General features: G+C 43.9%; 1 protein-coding gene across 7 annotated transcripts in view; it reads right to left on the bottom strand.

Moving 5' to 3' along the window:
* Window positions 1–16,017: 16,017 nt before the first annotated feature.
* The window catches only part of PLEKHA7 (pleckstrin homology domain containing A7), a 988,577-nt gene continuing 983,773 nt past the window's right edge, over window positions 16,018–20,821 (bottom strand). For 5 of the 7 annotated variants that reach the window (XM_078681039.1, XM_078681038.1, XM_078681037.1 and 2 more), the window contains one exon: window positions 19,072–19,210. Coding sequence is in view for 1 of the 7 variants with exons in the window: in XM_078681034.1 (XP_078537160.1) it covers window positions 19,188–19,210 (23 nt within the window). In the remaining 6 variants the exon portion in view is untranslated. Of the gene's footprint in view, window positions 19,211–20,821 lie in introns of all 7 variants that reach the window. The other 2 variants (XM_078681034.1, XM_078681032.1) reach the window with 1 other exon arrangement.

A 20,821-nucleotide genomic window follows, 5' to 3' on the forward strand; every position in this document is an offset into this window, starting at 1 on the left:
TCTGATCATGACGCCGTAGAGATACTACTTGAGCTCCCCAGCCCTCGCCGTCCCCTTGGGGCGTGGAGACTGCGCGAAACTCTGCTACAACGCCCGGAGGTGACTGAACAACTCCGTGCATTTATTACCGATTACTTAGCCATTAACGACACGCCTGGGACGTCAATCTCCGCCTTGTGGGGGGCTCTGAAATCAGTTGCCCGCAGTGACCTCATCGCGATAGCGGCAGCAGAGACTAAGGTTCGTAAGACGAAACGGGAGGCTCTCTCTGCCCAGGTTTCCGAGCTCGAGAGAGTTCATAGTCGCACCGGAGCTCCGCGGGTGTGGAAGCAGTTGAAGGCCGCAAGGGCCCAATTGGCCAGCCTAGACACAGACAGGGCAGAGTTCGCTGCTCTCCGGCTGCGCCATTCGTATTACGTCGGGGGGAACAGGACTGGCCACCTCCTGGCCAGTGCGCTAAAGGCTAAATCTCAGCGCTCGAAGATTTCCGGCCTTCGGGATGACAATGGCGTTGCCGTTGAGGGGGAGGCGCGGATAGCGGAAACGTTCCGGGACTTCTACGCCTCCCTATACCGCGCTGACACTGTCCCGAGCGAGGAGGTCAATAGCTATTTGGAGACAGCAGGGATTACCCCGCTCTCCCCGGCTGCGGCAGACGCCCTGAAAGCTCCCATCCGCTTGGAGGAGGTGGTGGCGGCCATCTCTCGCCTCCGCCCTCTTAAGTCCCCGGGCCTGATGGCTTCTCAGCCGGCTTTTATAAGACTTTCAGCTCCTTGCTCGCTCCTATCCTCACTCGGCTCTTCAACTCCTTCAGCGGTCCGGGTTCCATCCCCCCAGATATGTTGCCGGCCAAAATCGTGGTGCTGCCCAAACCGGGCAAAGACCCCACACGCTGCTCAGCGTTCCGCCCCATCTCTCTCCTCAATTTAGACCTGAAGCTTTTTACCGGAGTCTTGTCCGCACGTCTCGGGCCATGCCTACCTGGGATTCTGGAATCCGACCAGTCGGGTTTTTTCCAGAGCCGCCATTGTAGTGACAACACCAAGCAGTTCCTCCACTTGGTTGACAAGGCCCACTTCCAGCAGTCGGACTCTGCTCTTGTCGCCATCGACGCTGAGAAGGCGTTTGACCGCGTTGACTGGGCCTTTTTGCAGCGGGTCCTGACTCGATTTCGGCTCGGGGATCACTTTGAATCTTGGATTGCTAGCTGTTACCATCGTCCTTTGGCGCTGGTCCGCTTGGGAGGCTTCCGCTCCAGCCCCTTTGAAATCCAACGGGGCACAAGGCAAGGGTGCCCACTTTCGCCCCTTTTATTTGACCTCTATGTTGAGCAGTTGCCGCAAAAGATTCGCGATAACCCTAACATCCACGGCATCACTTTTGGCGGGGAGCCCCACGCGATCGGCCTTTATGCCGACGACATTATAGCTGCTCTTGACTACACGGAACGCTCGATCCCTGCATTCTTGGAGGAAATTGACACCTTTAGCGCCATATCTGGCTTCAAAATGAATAGGGGAAAGTCGTTGATACTGCCCTTAGGCAGGAATGCCCGTGCTCTGGGAAATGCGCCACCGTAAGGCGGAGGTCTGCAAACGATGACGCCCCTCCCATTACGCTCGCCTCCTCCACCGAGTCGACGGTCGCCTTCAACTACGTGACCCTCACCTCCCAAATTAGAGCCGACCTTGCGCGGTGGTCTAAATAACCGCTTTCTTTGCTGGGCCACGTCGCAGCAGTGAAAATGTCGGCCCTGCCCAATATTTTGTATATCTTCCAAACCATCCCGGTAACTCCCCCGGCTGGTGCTCTCACAGGCGCGCAAACTGCCTTCCACCATTTAATCTGGGGGGGAAACGCCCTCGCTTGCACAAACAACTGGCGTTTCGCGGATTAGACGAGGGTGGCCTCGGGATCCACAATCTTCAGCAAAATTTCCAGGCCTCCTAACTCCGTTATCTGGTGGAGTGGTATAGACCTGAGTGTGAAAAGAGATGGTTGTTTCAAGACAGGGCGATGGCCCAGACATCTCTTTGGAAAATCCCATTCCTTCGCCGCCATGATTGACCGCAATATCTCCAGAAATCTGCCATCACTCGCTCCTTCCTCCGCGTGTGGGACACGGTTGCCGTCAAGAGGGGACAGACAACCTTTCCCTCCCCGCTCACCCCCCTCCTAGACAACCCCGAATTCCCACCGGGTACTGATCCCCACGCCTTCTCGCAGTGGCGCGGCACGAGCTGCAGGTCGGCGGGCCATCTTTTTGACCTGCAGGGCTTTCTCTCTCTTTCCGATTTATCGGAAGGCTATGATGTTGTTTCCCCCCACCGGTTCCAATATTTTCAAGTCCGACACTGGCTCCTGCATCCGGATTATGCCCCTTTGGTGAGCAGACATATGACAAGCTTTGAGCGGTGGCTGGTGACGAAGGAATCGGACAAGCATCTTACTTCCGACCTTTACAAGATGCTCACTCCCCCAAGTGCACCGGGTCGAGCGGCGGGACAGAAACGCTGGGAGGTAGAGCTGGGGAGGACTTTGACATCCCGGGAATGGAACTCCATATACTTTAGGGCTTCCCACACTACACGCAACACAGCGGGCAGGGAGGCAGCGGTGAAATTGGCCCTTTACTGACATCTTACCCCCGTAAGGCTCAACAAAGGGAATCCGACTCGTAGTGCGCTCTGCTGGAGGGGCTGCGGGGAACGGGGCACCATGAATCATCTCCTCTGGGACTGTCAGGAGGTCAAGGACTACTGGACAGCGGTCTTGAATGATATAGATAAAACTTTCGACACTGAAATCCCGCGGTTCCCTGCCTATGCCATCTTAGGCCTTCCCAATGCGCTTACCTTCCCCCTGAAATCAATCCGAGGGCGTCAAATGGGGATTGCTGTACAGGCGGCAACACAACACATTTTGTCACTCTGGGGATCCTCCACCAAACCCACTCATATAGGGTGGCTGCATAAGCTCTGGTTTACGCTGGGCATGGAGCGCATCCAGGCTACCCTCACACAGTCCACAGCCACATTCCGGAAAGTATGGTCCCCACTGCTGACCCTCCTCTCCACTGAATTTAATGAGATCACATGCCCCAGATATCTCCACTTACTACGCCTCACGGAGGTCCCTCAGGTTCCGCCATAATCTTTTGACAGGGCGCACCACATCAGCCACGAGTAGCTTGGCGATTGCTTTTCGGTTATGGCACACCGGTTGGAGTGGGGGTAGGGGGGGGGGTTGGGAGGGGGTGGGTGTTTTGGGTTTTTTATTTTTGAAGTTTTGCTATTCTGCTCAGCTCGGCAATTACGATTATTGTATCGTGCTCATAGCCCGGCTCATGTATCTTGCTTGCATTTCGATTTGTGGAGAAGCCTTATATGTCTGTCTCGGATGCTTCGTTTACATGATACCTTCCTATTGCAATGTATTGCCTACCTTTGCTCCTGAAATCAATAAAACACATTTAAATTTAAAAATGTAAAAACATACTGAAATGTTAAATACAGATGCCAAATACCTACAAATATTATATTCGGTAAACCAAAAAATTATTTTCAAACAAATAAATATTTTCAATTAGAAAATATTTAGAAACAAAAACGTTAATTACATAAATGTCGTTTTTTATGTTCTAGCCTATATCACCACACAATTCACAACCCACATCTAAATAAAAAAAAATACTTCCATAATTAACATAATTAATTACAAATTAAAGAAATATTATTAAATAAAAAATAAGAATTCATCTAAATGAATTAGCGTCCTACACTTTACCCCTATAATCCCAACAACCCACAGCTGAAATTAAAATGAAAAAAATTAATTACAAAATTAAACCTGTTTTCAATTAAAAAAACTAAAAGCATTTAATAACCAATTATAAAGTAACATTCATTTACTCCCCACCCTTTACCCCATAGTAAAACCAACACACACAAAAATAAACAATTATCCTAGTTAAATATCAATTAATATTAAAGATCAAATTATCAAACAAATTACTTCCCAACCTTTACCCCTATAAACCCCACAAACCACACCGAAAATGAATTACACAATTTCCATATTTAAATTTCAATTATTAATTAACAATGAATTATTAAACATAAATTACTTCCCACCCTTCACCCCTATAACCCCCAACTCGCACCTAAAATTAATTATACCATATAAGCTTTGTTTCGACAACTCGTGTCATAAGAGCAAAGAAACAAACAGTCGAATGGTGTGATTAAGAGATATTAAAAAATAGACGATTCATAAAACACATCTCACAATATACATGCTAATTCTTCCGTGTACTGAAATATGGCCCATGCAACATGTAGCTTGTTGAGTGATTATCATAACCAGGTCCATCATAGAGTAACGGCTTGGATCGCTCAGTGCTAATACCGAGACTGGCTAATATTAAGTTCAGTCTGGTTTTTATTCCTTATGGTACTACCGTACCCAACTAACATGATCAAGTTAAAAATAATTCATCATACAAATACAATCTTACAGTAAAAAAAGTTAAAATTCATCAAAATTGAGGTTACACCAATAAGAGGTAAAATTAGGAAGAAGGAAGAAAAGAATATTCTAGGGATTTGAATAGTTAAAATGAGCTACAAAAATAATGTGTCCAGCAAGCATGAATCATAATGTTTTGCCCTATGGAGCCTCTTGTTGCAAGGCTGATGTAATAGCCAACTACCTATTGTATGTAGTAAATGCTTGTGCGTCACCTCTAATAAAACAGAGATTTCCGTAGATAGTGGTGCTTGGTGCCTGATACCAGCTAGGCTCTGGGAGCTGACCCGGTGCCTTCTGCAATTCTTCTCTCGCTGGCCTTTCTCTTAATGCCCCACACGTTACTTAGGCATAGATGCATCAAGCGATACTGCGATCGTAATCGCTGCGAAACAGCGATTGCAATTCCAACTCCCACAATGCATCAAGTACAAAACCAGCAAATAGCCAATGCGCAAAACAAAGAATCGCAAAACCTTAACAGCGATAGTTCAAAAATTTTGCGAAATTAATAGCGAATTCGCAAACAAATTGAAGTTTTGCTATTCTGCTCAGCTCAGCAATTACGATTATTGTATCGCGCTCATAGCCCGGCTCATGCATCAAGCGATATTGCGACCGTAATCGCTGCGAAACAGCGATTGCAATTCCCACTCCCGCAATGCATCAAGTACAAAACCAGCAAATAGCGAATTCGCGAAACAGAATCGCAAAACGATTTGGAAACCCCCATTGCGATTCCTTAACAGCGATAGTTCAAAATTTTTGCGAAATCAATAGCGAATTCGCAAACAAATTGCGAATTAGCTAATAAATCACAAACCCCATTCATCAAAAATTGCAAATTGCGAAAATACCCAAAATTGCTTTATATGAGTCGCAATTTAAGGAGAAGCAAAACCAGGTGGTAACCATGAAGACCAATTGGTGAAAAAAAAACCCATTTCTAACAAGAAACAGGTGTTGGGTAAATCAAACACACTTAAGGAGACTCAGTAGGAGCATGAGGTAAGTCACAATGCCAGGTCTCTACATCGTGGCAAGGCGGCTGAGGCTCCAGGCTGCAGCCCAGAACCGACGCAGGATCCAGGAGCGCACCTTCCGGCTGCAGATTACACTCCTGGGACAGACTGAAGAGGAGATCTACTCCAAATACAGGCTCAATGGGGCAATGAATAATAAGCTCATCCGAGACCTTGACCCCCTGATGCAGCACCCAACACGGACGACCAATGCCGTGCCGACCCATGTACAGGTCCTGTGCTGCCTGCACCTCCGGCACCTTCCATGGGATAGGCCGGGGTGTATCCCAGAGTACACTGTCACGCTGCCTACAGAGTTTCCTGGTCGCCATGCTGAGCCGGAGACACCACTACATCACCTTTCCAACACAACCGGACTTAATGCAAACAAAACTGGACTTCTCACACCGCACATTTCCCCCATGTAATTGGCTGCATCGACTGCACCCACATTCACATCTGTCCACCCGCAGAGACCGAATACATGTACCGGAACCACAAGTCATACCACTCCCTCAACATCCAGATGGTCTGCAATGCGAAGACCATCATCACAGACATTGTGGCACAACTCCCGAGGAGCATGCATGATTCGTTCATCTTCCGGCACAGCGGCATACACACCCGCTTGGCCAGGGGTGATTTTGGCGAGGGACATCTCCTAGGTAAGTACACATGCCCACATACAGTATGTTAAGACCATGTTGCTGCGCATAACAGGCACTAACCCTCTGCTCCTCCCTTCAGGTGACAGCGCCTATGGCCTCTGTGAATACCTCCTCACCCCATACCTCAACCCTGCAACACCACAGGAAAGGCGGTACAATGCTGCGCATATACACACCAGAAATGTGATAGAGCGGACATTTGGCATGTTAAAGAGTGGATCTGCATCCTCTACAAGACTGGCGGGGCCCTCAAATACCGGCCAGAGATCTGCTGCCGCATCGTGGCTGTGTGCGCCATACTCCACAATATTGCCACCAAGCAGAGGATACCTGTGGAGGTGTCTGGTAGTTAGTCGGAGGGGGACAACCTGCCACCTGCACATGTGCATCATGCACACGGGGAGAATCCTGCTGAAGGTCACAGGCGCCGTGCCAACATCACACAGAACTATTTCTAGTGCACCCATACCCCTCACACAACACTGCACTCATGCAAGGCACATGAATGATTGACATGAGGAAGATTTGTGATCAAAATAAAGCTTTTGTTTATTTCACAAGCTGTCAATGTGCTTTAATCAGCAAACAATTATGCTACTGTATTGAGACATACAGGCTCATGTATCCTGAGCAGGCGTGCGTGGTTACCTCACCACGGCACTGCCGGAAATGTCCAGTCACTGGTGCCTCCTGCCGGACGCACCCTGTCGCCTCTCACCCTCCACGTTGGGAGTGTTCTGCCATGATGCAACGATTGCACCGGCACAGACAGGCTGCTGATGCTAGATGTCCCTTCACTGGCATCACCCCCCCCTTGCATGGCCATGGTTGGCCGCCTGTTGGTTCTCCACAGCGGTGGTGACCTGCTCCAGGGCCCTTGCAACGTCTGCAAACCATTGGACCATCTGTATCTGCATGGCCAATGACCTGCGCGACAGCTGGGAAGTGGCGTTCCCAATCAGGTGGTTTGAGCGTGTGTAGGCTGATAGCCATGTGAGCAGCTGCCTGTGGCGTCTGTGTGTGATGTCCTGCTGCGCCACCATCAGTTGGTTACCCTCCTTGACCACTGTGGTCAGCTCCTGCACACTCTCAGTGAGTTGACGTATGTTGCGTGCAGTTTTGTAGAGCTGCAGCTGCATTGCTGCCATGTGCTGTGCCTGTTTGCGGTGCACAGCAAGCATCCAAGCCTCAATGCCAAGGCCAAAGTTGTGGGCCTGTTGCTCCATGTCTGCTGTGGTGGGCACAGAGCACTGCTGCTGCTGCTTGTGTGGGACTGCACAGTTGCTGGGTGTCGTGTCCGCCTCCTGGGTGGTGGTGGGATCTGTTCCACTGACATGCGTGCCGATTGGTGAGGTTGTGCTCCACCTATGGCTGCAGGGATGGCCTTGTGTCTTTGTGCAGGTGCTGGTTCAGGTGTTGGTGCTGGCTGGCTCTCTCCCTCCATCTCATCAGGTGTCACCGCAATGTGGAGTGTCTCGCTGTCAGACGTCTCAGCATCTGTAGCACCTGTGATGTGGATGAGTGCATGATTAATTGTATGAGTCAGGCACCTGGGATGTAGCAACATGCATGCAGGCTTGCATTCCCTGACTGGCTTTAGGGGTATGTTTCACTTGACTATTCTGACTGTGTGTGGCTATCAGGGCACATTGGCACACTACAGGTCCCACAATGCGTTTGGGAGGGGCAGGAAATGGATTACTGTGGTTACAAATATGGCTTGTTCTGGGGGCATGGGCATTGTTAGGGTACGGGGTCGTAGTTGCATGGCTCTTACCTTGAGATTGGGGTTTGAGGCTGCAGGATTGATGGTGTCCTTCACTAGGTCCTCCATTGGTGTGTTCTCGGGGACTGTGGAGTATCCTCCTCCCGTAGCCAGTCTCTCCCCAGTCTCTCCGCAATGCGCTCCTTGGCACAGCCTCTGAGGTCGTACCACCTCTTTTTTAAGTCATCGATGGACTGGTGCGTGACTCCCACCGCGTTCACCTTGGCCTTGATGCGCAGCCAGATGTGCCTCTTGGTAGCCTCGGGCACCTCCTGGGACAGCTTCCCAAACAGTTGGTCTTGGTCCCTGCTGACTCCTTCTATCAGGTATCAGGAATTTGATTTTGCGCTTCCTGGCTGTTTCACTTTGTCCTGCAGCTTCCTAGGACATTGTGGTATTGATATGTATCCGGTATTGGGACTGCAGGGTGTGTCTCTTGGAGCTCAAATCTCTACCTCGTCCTCTATCCAGCTCTGTTATCCAAATGATACATGGAGCAGGCTACTTCCTGGTAGTGATGTCATTATTGTGCTTCGAATGCAACTTCCCATTTTTGCGATCTCGCAATCTGCGAGATCGCTAATTGCGATTTCGGTATTTGAGAAATCGCGATTTGGGGTTGGGAAACAGCCGATTCTGCGATTTTATAGCGATTTCAGCAAATTCGCATGTGGCGATTGCGGCCGGTTGCGATTCGCAGATATTTAGCGATTTTGGTGATGCATCCCATTCTGCGAATTCTGAATAGCGATTCGGTATTTTTCGCTATTTAGGATTTGCAGAGTGGGTGCTTCATGCATCTGGGGGATAGAAACTTAGCGACTGCACAGGCTAAGGGAGGGCTAGTGCCCGATATAAGGATACCCAAGGCATCCCGGTAGTTCTGTATGCCCATTTGCTGACAAATCGGTTTTATCAATTTTGATTTTTGGGTGCACATAAGATGAACAGCACATGGGCAACGGACTCCACGGGTGCCTTGCATCCTAGGCAATTGCTTGGACTCTGTTGGTTAGTATGCCACTTAGTGGTTACCTCATTAACAAAGAGGGTGCCAAACATCCCTGTTCCTGGGGGGCCTGGATTAGATCGAGGTAAGTTCCAGGAATCTGACCTGTTTGTGCAGTAGGAAATTCGTTGGAAGTTTCCACTGGTCAGGCCTACTGTACTCTTGTTGCGCAACCCATTCCCAATAGTGTTGCTTTACTATGTCTTTTTGGAGCAGGGGTGAGTCAGATTTTTCCCATGCATCACGTCAGACACCACATTTCTTAAGTTACCTATCCACCCCACCTTATTACAAGTATCCAGATGAATAACCTCTGACAGGGCTTAGTATAAGGCAGTAGCTCTGGGGTCCACCGAATTCTAGCCCAAAACAAAAACAGGTGGAGCTTAGCAATGTCTCTTATGGAGCGTGGGCCCATGTCTATCAGTAGAGAGGTAAGCGCAGTGGTTTGGGGCAGCATCACTAGGTTCCTTAGGAAATCGTGCTCTGATCTGCTGAGCTCAATTTAATTGTCAAATACCCATAACTCTGCCCCATACAATGCAGAGCTAACTGCTTTTGCGTCATAGTGGACCTGTTGCTGCTACTCTGCAGGTAAATAAAGACCAAAAGGTGTTGAAATCTTTGTCCGCACAGGCTTCCTTGAGTTGATGCCAACGGGACTCGTCCTGCGCCTTTTTCACATGATGCAGGGTTACCTTATAACGCTTTCTCGAGGCTCTAATTAAGTTACTGTCTTTAGCTTTATTGGCTGAGGCTAGAATTAGACACTCAGATCTACAGTCCCTTGTGTACCAAGAGGCTGTACCCCCTATTGAATTGGTGGCTTTTGGGTTTCTTCAAGGTGCAATGAAATAGGCGCTTAGTCTGTCGAAGAGACGAGAGTGGACAGTGTCAACTTCGGCCGTTTGCCCTGTACTTGAAACTGGGGACTGTAGTTCGAGTATGCCTACCGCCAAATCTTCCGGCATGCCCTTAATCTTATCTTCATGCAGAGCTACTTTCGCCATTGGATGGAAAAACGTCCTTAGTAATGCTCATGGATGGAGTTCCATTGAAATTAGAATTGCCACCCCACAGAGGCTTCATGCTTAGAGTGGATTATGGTCGCTATCAGCTGTAATGCCCACGCTCATGTCGCATACTCTTCTCCAGAGTCTCAGGTCTAGTAAGATGTAGTCAATGCGAGATGGGCCACTAATCCTATTGAAAGTGTTCACACCCAGTCTGTCTGATTTGTTCTCCTATTCACAGCCCTTATACCATGTTCTAAGTTTAGGGCATTTACTTGGAGCACCAACTGCATCCATTTCTTGAATGGGGGGGATCCAAGGGAGGACCACCACAGTTCAGGTCATCTTTACATGTGCCCACTATATCTTCTTTGTCTAATGGTTCAAATGTGGTATTAAGGTTGCCTGTTATTTTTAAGTCTTGATTGTGTGGGGCTCTTATCCAGTAGCTCCTCCAGTTGCTTAAGTGTGGCAGAAGGTCTGCGCCCCCTGATACCATTAACGTATATATTAAATAAGTTGATGGGATTCCTGGGGGGCCCTCGATGTGCGTCCCCAAAATATCTGGATTAGGACAGGGGTGATTTGGCTTCCCAACATGATCTTGACCCAAATTATCAGTCCCCCTGCCGGTCGTCCTATCCCCTTGGTAGTTGCTGGTGAGCATTAGCAGGCTTACCCTGGCTTATATAAGGGAGCCAAGCTCCAAGTCTCCTGGAAAATGCAAATGTCAAATCCTTCTATATAATTATTCCAATGAGGAAAATACATGTTGCTGCTAAGCCCTGCCACGTTCCAGGATATTATGTTGAGCTGACGATTACGTTCTGGGCTGGGGCACAATGCGGCACTCGGGCTAACTAGGCAGTAGCTAATGGGAGCCTGGATCATTACTCTAGAACCGGTAATCATGCCGGCGTCTAACCCCCTGTTTATTGTTGCTGGTCCGCGCCCTTCAGCTTCTTGCACCTTACCATCCTCTCTCTTATGAGTTTGTAGCTGGAAACCCTCTAGACTGGCACTGCCAATGGGTTTTTTAAAATGGATGAGGTTATACCCGTACTGCTGATGGTTCTTCCCCAGAAATGAGCCTCCAGGTGTGAACTACAAATTGTCCCATTGGAGGTGGAAGGGACATTAGGTTTAGATTGAGCATGGGGGATATGACGTTTAAGTTGGACAAGGGATGAATCCGGGGGGGGGGGCAACTTCTCAATTCTAGGGCTAGGAGATTTTCAGCTAGCTCATCCCCATTGAGGGTTCATTCGATGCAGTCAGTGAGTTGGTCGGGGATTTACAGCTTCTTGCCCATACGATGTCATCACGAACGGCAACCCCTAACATGGCGAATCCAATTGATTGCTTTATTTGTCAAGGGGTCTTCCCCCTCATACTCATTTCTCACTCCAAGTTTGGGGACATTTACCATATAGATTATACGTACAGGCAACAGTCGGGGGGGACAAGTGATAGTGTATGCATACTGCCTTGTTTTGTCGGGGCTGCCCCCGATGCATGTTATTATTTTAAATAGGGAAGTGGTAGGAAAGACTGTTCCTTGCCATTAAGTTTGGAGGAAAATTGATTTTGGGGCGTCATTTTCAGATAATACTTGAATGCGTGAGATGGCAATGGGATGAGATGGAAGGCGCCTGTGTGAGGAGGGTCCCTTTTAGGCATGCAGGGCGGATGTTAGTTGGACATAACTAGGTTGGCTGGCTGCCCTCGGGGCAGACTCAGTAGGGAGAAGAGATTGTGGACTGCAACATTTGCCTTAGTGACGATGTAAGACCATCAATTATAGATCTCACTGCCCCCATTTCTGCTCTTAAATCGTTAATAAGCTGGTAGGTGCTCTAATCCTGGTAGTAGGAGTTAGGTACTGGTTCCGGTAACGAAACTGATGGCTGGTAGGAGTTATCGTCCTTTTATCTATTAAGTCTAGGAGGGGAGTGAACCTTTTGCTACATGAAGCGCTGGATCAGACTGAATCAATAGGGGGTGAGTGGACCCTCGCGATGTGTGATGCAACCCCTTGTTCACTTTGAATAGCGCTCTTGTTAACCAGTCTTCTAAACATGACCGGAATGACCGGTGTACTACTGGGGCTAGCGATGCTGGGGGGTGTTTGGCTAGTGGATGTTGGTTCAGCGTCTAAAATACCTTCACATTCTTCTAACAGGCAGTCAATGTGATCTAAGACGCAATTTTTGCCAGCATGGTTCACTGATTTTGTGCCATTATACCCCTTCCCCACTGCCAGACCTCCTGTGCCCTCCATAGCTTTCCTTTTCCCCATCACTTGTTGTGACCCAATCCAATCCGACAACAAAACATAAGAGAAAACAAGGTTTTGTGGCCGCGCTACTAGTCACAAGTGGTTGTGAACACTGTAAAATGATTCCAGAAACCTTGTATCGCTGGAAGGCCTTGGCCCGTCCAGCAGAGCAGTGGTGAGTACACCAGGCAGATTAGACCTCCAGTAATCTTGCATATAGGGCGCAGAAATTAGACCTCTCGATGCTGGCAAACTATTGATGCGTGTAAAAGGAATATTTGAAAGCAATGAGCTGGAGTAGCTGGGATGTGTTCGGCACCACCCAGGGTAGTCAGTCACAAGAGACAAATTGAGATGTAGCCACAATATGATTAATCGGGGGGACTGTGGTCCCAAGCCCTAGTCCAACAGGCTAAGTGTTAAGTTACAGTACTTTGTGGAGAGGCGGCTGGCCCCCAGGGACCTCCGGAAAGTAAGACGCAAGGGGGGTGGCCCTGCCCTGCCTCTTCCTCACAATGATGGGCAAGGACGGGCCTGCCCGTGGCCTGGGCTTTGCTCGAGCGTGCCTCACGCCAGGGGGGTGGGGCAGCGCTATCAGCAAGTTGGAGGAGCCTCTCCCTCGCCAGCGTTGGTGGCAGCAAGATGCGGATTGCACCCTGGGACTTGTGGTACCACCAGGGTGAGAGGCAAGCTTCCAGCGGATCCAACAAAGTTGAAGGTTGCACACTGGGACAGAGGTCCCACCAGGGTGTAAGGGAAGCAAAGTTAGTGCCCCCAGCAAGCCCCCACAGATCAATGCAATTCCCATAATTAATTTTCAATAAATTAATTATCAATTTACAAATAATTATTAATTAATCAAAAATAAATTACTTCCCACCCTTTACCCCTATAAACCCCACAGCCTACACCTAAAATTATTCTCACAATTTCCTTATTTAATTTTCAATTAGTTATTAATTAACAACTTATTATTAATTAATTAAAAATAAATTACTTCCCACCCTTTAACCCTATGAACCCCACAACTGCCATAATTAATGACCAATTAATTCATATTAATTAACAATCAATAATAAATTACTTCCCACAATTAATACTATAAAACCTCAAATATTAATAAATAAAAAATAATCATTAATTTATTATATTTAAATTACTTCCCACCCTATAAACCCACAACCCGCTACGGAACTAAACACACAGAATGTAATTAAAACAAAATTGATAACTACTAAAAAGTAAACACATATATTAGAAAAAAACAATTCTTAAACAAAAAAATACATCCCATACATTTAAAATATATACTAAAATACTTAACACTAATTAAAAAATCGATATTTTAAACAATTATATTTTTGCAAGTGATATTAATGACTTCTATATTTTTTAATTCAATATTACTTACATTCAAAACGATATTCTTGCACTGGATATTTCCACTCCATGATATTTCCAACTCGATATTCATGTAGTTCTAATTTATTGACCTCCATATTCTGTCTCATTACCTTAGAAATTACCAACAGTGACTGGTTTAACTACAAGTTCAATAACTAGCAAATAAACGTTGTTTTCTGGTTGATTTAGCTTTACAAAATAGGCACCCAATGAGGCAGAGATTATTTTGCACTTAATTCTGCTGCAATTTTGGCACAGTAGATTTTTTGTGTTTTGTCCAGTGAAGATTAAATGGCAAAGGCACCAAATAGCATAAATGAGATTTCTAGAAAAAAAATGTAAACAGCCAAAGAGTGTGTCTGATAGTCCCATGCATGAATTCCTTACTATTCTCAGTGAATTGGCATAATACACAATTACCACAGCAGTAGTGACCAACACAGCCGTAACGACCAAGTATTTTGTTTTGTCTCCACATTCCAACTAAGCCTGTTGGTTTACATTTCTGAACACTAGCATGAATGACCCCTCAAATTCCTCCTTTTCATAAATGAAAACGTAGAGAGATCATTAATTATACCAACTGACTGGATTAGCGACTAACTTTTTTCAATGATTCTAACTAATATGCTGCTAATTATGCAGAGAGTAGTAACACAAAAAATCCTGTCAGAATTCTTTTTCTTCTTGGGGGTTAACAAATATCCACGGGGGGAGCACCAGGCTCTTTTAATGCTCTCCCTATTAGTTTCCTTGGGTAATCTCTACCAAGGAGTTTTGTTTCTTAATATCTCTGCTTCTCTGAAATAGTAACAGAATATTTTTATCTTTCACATCTTTCATGTTTGCAGGCTCCTGCTTATGTTCAATAAACTCGTCCTGTTGAAGACCTTTTAAACAATTACTGTTTAAAACGTCTTTGACACTGTAGGCAATATGACTTTCCCCGTTTATAGTCCATTGCCTCTCTTGTATTATACACAACCTTCTATGCTTCATAGTGTTCGCAACTGTGTGATCTCATAAGCACGAAGCACTGTAATTTTTATATACTACTGTTTATTACACGGCTACTGTCTTTGGTTCAACTGTTTTGATTACTGTTGGTAACTGACACTAATCATTGTTATGATATACTTATTGATTGATCAATTCATCATTACCCAAGAATACCACAAGGAACATTTACTCTTTATGTTCTACATTGCCATTGGTTCCAGGTGGTTTAATGGCAACCTCTGTTCTAGATCTATTATTGTTGATTATTTTTAAGTATGCATGTGATGGTTGTGATATCCAGAAAGAGTAAGCTATGAATATAGGCACATTAAATATATATGCCTAGTTATCAAAGAGTGGAATTTTGAAAATTGAACAACCGTCAAGAATGTTAAATTTATTCACTAAGCAGTGTACTGCTGCCTGTTCCATATTTCATGCATCACTGGTGGGTTTGATTTGCCCATTTTGTTTACCCTCTCCTGGTATGGTTTGCTGCTCATTGTCCAATACCTTGTGCTTGTTTTTTTGGGATAGTCGACATGGTAAGGCAGTGCGCAGCTTCCTCTCAGCCATCTGCACTCTTCTATGAGATGTGGGGTGGTGTCAGAAAATTGTGACTGGGGTCAAGCAGCTCAATTCAAACAGTCTGGAGTCTGAAGAAAGTGAGGTTGACTCCGAGGCATGAGGATCAAAGGCAATGGACACAGCAGCATGAAGGAAACTATGCATCAGGCACACTTCCTGCTAATATAGGGGATAGGAATATGGGTGACTGATGAGGAGTGACAGGACACAGGGTGGCTGAGAAAATAAAGTGGCCCCTTACACCAGCAATGAGGAAAAACACAGCAACAGAAAGTGATTTGTAAGCCAGTGTGGTGGGTTGCACTTTTGAGCCGAGGCAAGGTACCAGACAGAGGAAACAATGGGATTAAACACTAACGCATTAAGGAAGTGAAGCAGCAGGAGCTACTTTGTCGGGCAATACAGGTTGCGGTAGCTCTTTTTGTGTACTAGCTAGAGAATGATAATATGATTATTGCCTTGTGGTATGGGCAATAACAGTTGTTACTTACCCACTACCTCTTTATGATTTCTTTCCGGTGACTTGAGCAAATAACTGTGGTATTATGTATCCAGTATATCACTTTAATATATATTTAATAAGTCACAGTTCGAAATATAAATGAAATCTGTTTTTACAGCCTTAGTATGATTAATCTTGGCATTACCACACCTATTTTCGTTCAGATCTACTCAAAGAAACTGTCCCATCCATTGTTTATAGTTCAATAAACGTTTCTAAATAAGGGACTAGTCAGGAAAAGCACACGTTAATGAAATATTTTAATCTGTACATACAGAATACCAATCTTTCAAATGGTTACATCGTATTTAAATTAACATCTGTTTGCAAAATATTAATTACAATTTTTCAAAATATTTTATAAAGGCAAAAATAAAATTCTTTTATTTTGGCAAAAACGTTATGAAATTGACACTGGCAGTGTTGAGTTAGTTAAAAATAGACTGCATTTTCTAAATATATATATATATGTATATATTTTAAAGAATGTTTTATCCAAATATAGACAAAATACAATATGAATTTTTAGCTCAAACCCTTCTTAAGTGTTATCCTTCATTTAAACTATTTTTTGATGCACCAAAAGGAAAAATCAACATTTCACAAAACACTGCAACATATTAGCATTTCACTCTACATCTAGGGCTGTAATCTCAAAAAAAGACATCACCGTACATGCCATTATTGATGTTAGCAGTGCCTGACTTTAATAAATTGGAAATAACTTTCAAATAGCAGCGCAGCAGAACAGTTAAGCTGGGCAAACCAACATTTAGCCCAAATCGGTTCTGTATACCTCGCAAGCACTAGATCTGTATTTATTGAAAGCACCTAGAAGCAGACTATGTTGCTTGCAGTGGTATACAGACCAAGGGATTCATTCGGTGTTAAATGTGAAAGGCAGATTGCAGGACATACTTAAAGTGCATGTCTCTAACATTCTCAAAAGTAACAGCTCTCTTTGAGTGGAATTATAAGGGGTGGGCACACAGTACAGGTGCAAGGCATGGACATGAATGAAAAACTAGTTTCCATTCTCCTACATTTAGTACAGCCAATATAAAAAGACCAGTGTAACACCGTTTGTGGGTTACTATATCTATTGTGCCTTAAGAATGGAACTATTTAAGTAACTTTCTTTAGAGCCACTTTTTTCAAAACATCGTATAATGTGTCATTTGTTTTGGTCAGTGCAAATGACCACTTGCTTTAGTTTAACATGCATCTAAGTTTTCTTCTATAAGTTCCTAGAAAAACTATCTTTGAACAAATACCGTATTACCCCTATTCATTTATCAACTATATCAATCCCAATACTTTTAATATGTTACGCATTATTGCTGCATATAAGTCCAAAAAAGCTGCAATGCATTTGTTCTATTACTGCTTTTCTGCAGTATTTAAAAAGGAAACAGCCAGCTCAAGTGAGCGAGTGATTGGGGCTTTAACAAGCATCATAATGAATTGTTCAATTACTTTGTGCAGCAACACAAATGCATGAAAGAGGATCTAAGAGGAGAAACAGAGCTTTCATCCTTCCAAAACCATATCTTCTTTCCCACAAAGAGCTTGTATTTGCATAGGAAGCCTTGAATCCACATAATGCAGAGGTTTTTGAAGGTATTACTGATATGGTGACCATCGGAGTATACGTGGCAGGTTGTAATCACTTGAGGCACTCTGTCCCGACACACATTAGGTGCCACAATGTGCCTTGTCATTTTAAACAAAATAAACACCTGATGAATTGTACTTTACTCATCATTGTTGCCCGATCCTTAAAAGGGAGTATTGATAACTGAATATTCTTGTCAGCAATGTGTAATACCTCAGAGGCGTGCGAGTAAAGGTAAATCCTAGTTGGAAAGGAAGGAAAAAGTGTTCTTGGACAATTTGATGTCTAGAGTTCATAACAATTGAAATGTTTCTCACCCACGCTTCCACTACTAAGTGTCTTCGAGATATATTTTGGGGAACATTTTAACATATGTGTTTTTTTAGAAGTAGGCTGATGTTAGCAGAATACCAGCAAGGTAAGAGCAATTTAAAACCCCAGAGTAAATTTAACATGTTCAATTCCTGTGTACATTGAAAGATCAGGAGGTAAAGGAATAACGAGAATCATTTTCTTCAACCAACAGAACACCTGTCTGGCTCCTGCTGAATATGTGCCGTGACCAACCTTTACATCTTTCCATAATACACTATTGTAGCACTTGTGGTGCTTTATTGTAAACATCCTTATGCAGTTTAGTGCATATTTTCTACCACATATTTTGTGATAGTTTGTTTTACATATAGAACATTTACTCTATCTTCCACAGCAAATCATCTGTGTTATACAATTACAGTGTACTTTGGATTTAAAGAGCGCTCTGCAAATGAAAAGCAATGCTTCTAAATGGCTAATGAAAGTATGAAAAGCAATTTTATCGTTGCATGATGTTACCCTTATGAAATGCATATGTATGAATGGAAAAAAGAAACAGTGACAGACAAACATTCATATATATGATGTTTGCTTATTCTTACTGATAACAACAGTGCTATCAAAATCCACAGGAATTACACAATTACTGTGCACTGTATCTTTCCAGTTTCTCAACCATTAAGAACTGTATAATACAAATTTTGATACCAATATAAAGGACAATGGTTCACAACATGGAGCAAAGTATCATCTTGAGGTTCTGGTGAAGAGTACCTATGACTGGCCTTCATCTTTGCGATTTGTCACCAAATAACCTCTATGGTGTTTTTGATCTGTGATACTTATAAAGTATATATTTGTGTTGCATTACTATTGTTTCAAAATATATGATTCAGAGGAGTGACGTCATTTATTTGATATCCCTTGCTTTACAGATTTTGAAAAAAACTGTGTTTGTGCCAGCCACATAAAATCTATCAAATGTATATGTACAGATTTCAAAACACTAGTCCCTATTTTAAGAGCTTCTGCACTGTTGTATAAAAAAAACTGTGAAAGAATGTGATGTAGGATATACCTCGTCACTCACTATTATATAAATATATGTACATAAAGCAACTTGCATGAATAAGACCTACCTGAAAACGTTGTAATGCCAAATATTTTACTGAAACTAGTCCTTAGACACCAAACAAATAACCTAAACTACACTCTATTTTAAAAATGCAATGTCAGTATTTTACATGATGTAATAAAAGTGCATCTGCATATATAAAAGTCAAAACTAAAATAAGTGTCAAAATAATCAATAATAATAATGCACATGAAATGAATTATATCAGTGTAGAAAACCCGGTCTTTTCTTGCATCTTTGTTGTGGTCACGTGTGAAAATCTGCTGATAATTGAAAATAGCTAGTAAAAAGCTGGTTAGGCGAGTTCTTCTACAAGAGCGGAAAGCTGATGTCGTGCTGGCTGGAAATCAGTGTTCGTACACAGCTTTGGCTGAGAATCAAAAAAAAGAACAGAAAACAAGCATCACTAAACCAATGCAATCCAATCCCAAAAAACAGTGCATTTTACAACACTTTCATGTGTTAGTTACCCAGGCCAAACTTAAGGTAGACAGAGCATTCAAACAAATATGAATTATGACATAGAGCAGTGATGAAAGAGTTTTTTCCCCAGTTCCTATCTTACGGAGACATTAACAAACAAAAAACCTGGTTATAGAGCTAATGTTCTCCAACTTGACCAGTATTTTTTTAGGGGTACATGGAGGGCACTATCTGCAAAACCACAGTGAGTCATGCAAATGTCCAGAAAGAGGGCGTTTTGACCCTAGTACGTTATTGTGTGCCCATCCGGGAATCCAAATTCTGTGAATAAAGATTTCCACTTTAGAGCCAGATCTCCATATTCTACAGCAGGTGGAAGTTTAAGGAACAAGAAAGTCTTTTGATCTACAGGCACAGTATTAGACCCACAAGTTGAATTACAATTCATTTTATTATTTATTTTTGTAGCTCAAAACACATTTTATTATTTGGTTATTTTTTGCTATTAAATATTCGACTGTAAAATGAGGAGGTACTTGACTTAACAAATTGTTTATGTATATGGGTACTTCGAGAGCAATGGGTATTTAGAGTGAATTGTAAACTGCTTTACTGCCAGGAGTTTTGAATAACTGAAACAATTAATTAACATGTGGGGAGGGACATCACCCCAACTCTACCAAAGGTGATCCCAACAGTCAGGTCTCACCACACATCACTTCTATCCCTCACCGTTGCATAACCAAGAATTGCATACGGAATTCGGTTTCACCTAACTCTTAACCACGTCCTATATGTTCTAGCTAAAAAGTAGCACGTTTTTAAATCTATGTATCGAATTTCTTTTGGAGCTGGTTTCTAACGAAATATCAATGTAAAAATGACCTGTAAGACCGATATAATTGCCCATCGAACCACTGTGTGCAAATGGGAGTTCAACCTGTCAAAGGGGGCCATTTTGTACTGTAATCATTGTTAGGGTAATGGTTTTCTTATGACATGACAATCTCTGAATCAACCTCCATATTTTTAGCTTAATCGAAATTGTGTACTGCTATACATTAAAAAAATGAATACCACCCTGTTTTTGTAGTAATGATTCTGTGCCCGTTCTTGCCTAATAAACGCGTAGTGTGACAAGCAGAGTAAGTGCATTCTTATTTTATAGGGATCATCATGGCGCGACACTCTAAAATGCTCAGAAATGAAACTTACAAAACTGCCTGGTTTAGTCAAAAGGATAAAACAAAAGGGCACATTTAGAAATCCCGCTGCAAACCGCCTTTCAACAGATATACAGGAAAAACATGCCACCAAACCCTAAAGAATCTTGTTGGATTAGATCCCTTTAATCATACCAAATAAAATAACTTCCGTTTGAGAAAGCAGATGTTTGCAGAACACACAATGTGCAATTTGCACAGTAAAAACAAATTTACTACCTTGGACACGATTATGTGTATGGCAGACTTCAATGTGGAGTTCCTAGCTGCCAGACTTAACATTACTAGCTCGAATCGCCACATGGAATTCCTGCAATTGCGATTTAAACTCCTTG

Source organism: Lissotriton helveticus, chromosome 3_1 (assembly GCF_964261635.1).
Source record: "Lissotriton helveticus chromosome 3_1, aLisHel1.1, whole genome shotgun sequence".
Classification (NCBI taxonomy): domain Eukaryota; kingdom Metazoa; phylum Chordata; class Amphibia; order Caudata; family Salamandridae; genus Lissotriton; species Lissotriton helveticus.